The sequence below is a fragment of the Tachysurus vachellii genome, chromosome 24 (assembly GCF_030014155.1).
Source record: "Tachysurus vachellii isolate PV-2020 chromosome 24, HZAU_Pvac_v1, whole genome shotgun sequence".
Classification (NCBI taxonomy): Eukaryota; Metazoa; Chordata; class Actinopteri; order Siluriformes; family Bagridae; genus Tachysurus; species Tachysurus vachellii.
This window is the reverse complement of record NC_083483.1, coordinates 13,723,815-13,728,085: the sequence shown is the minus strand read 5'-3', so window position 1 is coordinate 13,728,085 and position 4,271 is coordinate 13,723,815. Positions and strand designations below refer to the sequence as shown.

The following is a 4,271-nucleotide window of genomic DNA, read 5'->3' as shown; positions in this document are numbered from 1 at the left end:
CCACTGTTCCACAACTAGCAAATTAGCAAGCTAGCTAATGCGGATTAGCGTAAAGAGTCTTTCTAGGCAGTGCAGACTTGTAAGATAAGACAGTATAAAGCGCTTTTCTTTTCCTCCTTACTTGAAATGAGCTTAGCAAATAAAGCTTGTTTGTTTGCTAACTAGATAACATAGTTACAGCAACCAGTTGCAACTCACTTCACTGCACGCTTTATACCAAATATAACCGTGTAGGTGACAGTTTAGGTAAAAATCTCGAAGCATGTTAAAGTCGAAATGCAGCCAGTCTGTGATTTTAAAAAATGATGGATCTTTTAAAAAAAAGTTTAAAATCATTCTTTCTTTCCATTTTTTTTTTTTTTTTACGATTCTGAAATACGATTCTAAAGGCGTAACCATGGACTCGACCAATTATCTAGGTCTCTCGTTTATGCATCTCTGGTTTTACCTCCTACACATCATTCCAAAGCATTTTTATTACACAACTGATGATTATGTTTTTTTTAATCTTCTTCTTTTGATTTCTATCCAAAACGCCTTCGTTCTCTAGAAACTCTATAGACAGTTCTCATATTTCCAGGCTCCTGATGCATGCACGAAACAGAGAATGTGTGTGCATGTGTGCATGCGTGTGTCTATGTGAATGTTTAGTTGAATTCCCTCATCAGAGACCCTATAGACTGCAATACTTCTCTTGACCCAAATCTTCAAATCTTTATCTTTCGCCAGATCTCATCATCTCATCATCAAGTGCATGAGAACGAGAGCCCGTGTAGGAGGATAGTTCCAGTATCTGACTGCTCTGACCGTCAAGAGTTTTGAGAAAGGAGCTTTCTAGGTATTGTTTTTGTTACTGGTTTTCATGACTGTGCCTAGAGACACCTGAAACATCTCCATATAAGATGTCAGTACCACGGCTTGGAGTTGAATTCAGGATTCTGATTGGTCGAAGGTGGTTGATTCATTTTCTGTGATTGAAGCACATACAGTTTATAGTAATAATGCTCTCTCTCTCTCTCTCTCGCTCGCTCGCTCGCTCGCTCACTCTTTCTCTAATTTCTGTTTCTATAGTAACAGCTCATGTATTCATTAGTGTGAGGAAGCTGCCTTTCAGGAGATTTATGGAAGGAGCCTCCAGTGTTCCGGCTTCTGATGATTGTCCAGATTAACCTTCTGATGATTGTCCTGAGGAACACAGAGGACGCTGGCGTTGCTTTGTCTCCCCCTGCTGGTGATTTGAGAGAAGTGCTTCAATTAGAAAAAGCTTAGAGAATTACACTCTCTTACTTTCTTTCTTTCTTTCTTTCTTTCTTTCTTTCTTTCTTTCTTTCTTTCTTTCTTTCTTTCTTTCTTTCTTTCTTTCTTCAGGGTTGCAAGGAACCTCTGAGCACAAGATGTTGGACACCCTGGATGAGTTACCAAGCCATCGCAGGGCACAATCACACACACTCACACACCAATTCACACATTCAGTACTGACAACTTAAAGGTGCCAATCAGCCAACAGGTTTTTTTTTATTCCTGTCTCTACAATGTGTTTGCATGTTCTTCTTGTGCCTTGTGGGTTTCCATGTTCTCTGGTTTCCTCCCCAGTCCAAAAGACATGCTATGTTGGTGACTGGAATCTCTAAATTGTCAGTGTATGATTGTGCCCTGTGATGGGTTTTTGTGATGTCCAGGGTCCCCCCCGGTGCTAAAGAAAAAGGATGGATGGATAAATAGATATCTAATTCCCTAAAACTGTAATAACCCTAGAGCATGAGAACTTAAACCTTATAAAAAGTTATCATGAAAACACTGATGATTAAAAAGTCAAAATTGAGTTTTGTGGATATTAATGAAAGAATTTCTACTAATTAGCTTAATAATCAAAGCGAATAGGTGGTGTAAGGAAAGAAGTTCTTCAAAAGAGAACTCTTTTCACTTTACAATAGATGATGTGATTGCGGTGGTGATGTGCAGACTCGCTCTCCTGGGAAAGGAAGTAAACAATAATAGAGTGAGACAGTGATGCCATGGATGTTTCGAACCTTTATCACCTTTGATGTATTTATAACCTTAGTGCAGGTGTGTGGGATGGAGAGTCACACACTAAATGGAGAGAGTGTGAAAGTTACCTGTGGGAACTGGCTGTGTGTGTTTACAGACACATCAAGCGCTGCTCTAAACATATTAAAGCTTTACAGGTTTATTACAGGAAGGTCACGGCTTTCTTTTTCATCACTTATGTGCGTTTCAAGGAGAAATGATTTACACCTATGTGGTCACTGTAAAAAAAAAAAGGTATATAAATAAAAATAAGATAAAAACAAAAAACATCAAATGTTGGTGTTTCATTTAATATAGATGTGTGTGGGTGCTGTGTTTTTTGCTTGGCATTTTCCTTCAACAGTGCTTGTGTGAAATTATTAGGCTATGCATTTATTATTATTATTATTATTATTATTATTATTATTATTATTATTATTATTATTATTACATAGATTTTACTATATAATATATTCAGATATTATATTACTAAAGCCCTGGTAATATTAAATCAAATAAACAGTAAAATCATAACTCATATAATAAGTGTTTATTGCTTTCTTTTTATGAATAATTATTTTTTAGTTTTATTATTATTATTATTATTATTATTATTATTAATTATACAGTCTTTTACTTTGTAGAACTTTTTTGTAGAATCTTTTTAAATTAATATTATTATTATTATTATTATTATTATTATTATTATTATTATTGTTCTTGTTGTTGTTAATAGTAATAATATTGCAAATAATGAAAATATAGGAAAATAAAAACATACTAAAATAAACTATGATTCATTTTTGAATCACGTCCATTCAAAGTACTTCATATTTGGATGTTTTATTTATTTTTTATTTGACTAGATGTATTGTATTTGAACAGAATGCACAGATTGCCCTGACACATAAGACATACAGTAAGAGGCGAGGACAGAGTGATGAGGTTTTATTTTGCAGTTCCCACGGGTCTGTGAGCTGCTCACCGCGCTGTCACCACCTCTCAAACTCACCTGCTGTAAACCACAAAGCTGTAGCGTGTTAACTTTCCCTCGTCTTACACTCCTGACATCATGAGCATTACTGCACCAATTCATGCACTTAAAAGGACCAGAATTCACCTGATGCACCTTTATAAAGTCGAGCTGCGCGCGTTCACTTTCCACTTCAGACAGCAAGGTGACCAAACAACAACCTTGAACCGCGAATTCACTTCACCGTAACAAACCTGGGGATTGTTTTTCCCTTCATTTATTTTTTGTGTTATTGTATAATCGTCTCCTGAGAAAGATGCGCGCTCTTGGTTTGATCACGTTCTTGGCTCTGGCTTCTTCTCTTTGCGCGCTCCCGCGGCACTTCATCCAGGACCTTCCCAAGCGCGCGGCGGGTTCTGATCTCGAGTTCTCCGGTAACGGAGCAGACGAACCGGTCAGGGGATCAGTACGAGTGGTTAAAGTGAGTCCACACTTTCTGCGTCATTCCCCGGGTCTGCTCGGGAAACCCACCCTGAAGCGGACCCCGTTTCCAGCCTTCCTGAACCTGGGTCGCCCCGAACCTTCTGTACACGCGCGCGCACCTGCAGCGTCACTCTCTCACCTGAGCGCAGGCTACACCGGCGTCGACGTCAGGAAGAGACAAGGTCTGGAGATGTGGCAGAGGGTGATGCAAAAAAGCGAGCCGAGAAAAGAGATCCTGTCGCTGCCATTTAACTCCAAAGATGCGGAAACGCAGAGCTGTGCGGCGCTGCCTTTCACCCAGGTAACATGGATCCTCACACAGTACAGCTGTCTGTTCCTTTTTTATTTTTCATTATTACCTACAAAAATATTGGGTTTTTGTTTTGTTTATATTTTTAGCAGTGATTCGCTTTAGAAAACTCGGACAGAAAAATCACACGATTCTTTTGTGATGTGTTTTTAGACACTTTACATGCTGACTAATAATAATAATATAATTATAATAATAATAATAATAATAATAATAACAATAATAATAATAATAACAACAATAATTATTATTGTTATTATTATTATTGTTATTATTATTGTTATTGTTATTGTTATTATTATTTAACATTTTTCCCTATAGTAATTTGTCGTTTTTTAAAATCACATGATTAAGTTATTTTCACATACCACGGGTTGTTATCATGACGTCACACGTGTTTACTTGTGTTCTTGTTGTGAAATTTCAGGGCATAAAATGTTGAGATGTGCCACGTGTGAAATGTACATAGTCAAGGGA

General features: G+C 37.3%; 1 protein-coding gene across 1 annotated transcript in view; it reads left to right on the top strand.

Annotated features, from left to right (window-relative positions):
- Nucleotides 1-3,317: 3,317 nt before the first annotated feature.
- Nucleotides 3,318-4,271, top strand: part of dand5 (DAN domain family, member 5) — a 1,648-nt gene continuing 694 nt past the window's right edge. The window contains exon 1 of the mRNA XM_060859866.1: nt 3,318-3,785. Coding sequence (XP_060715849.1) covers nt 3,318-3,785 — 468 coding nt within the window. The remainder of the gene's footprint in view (nt 3,786-4,271) is intronic.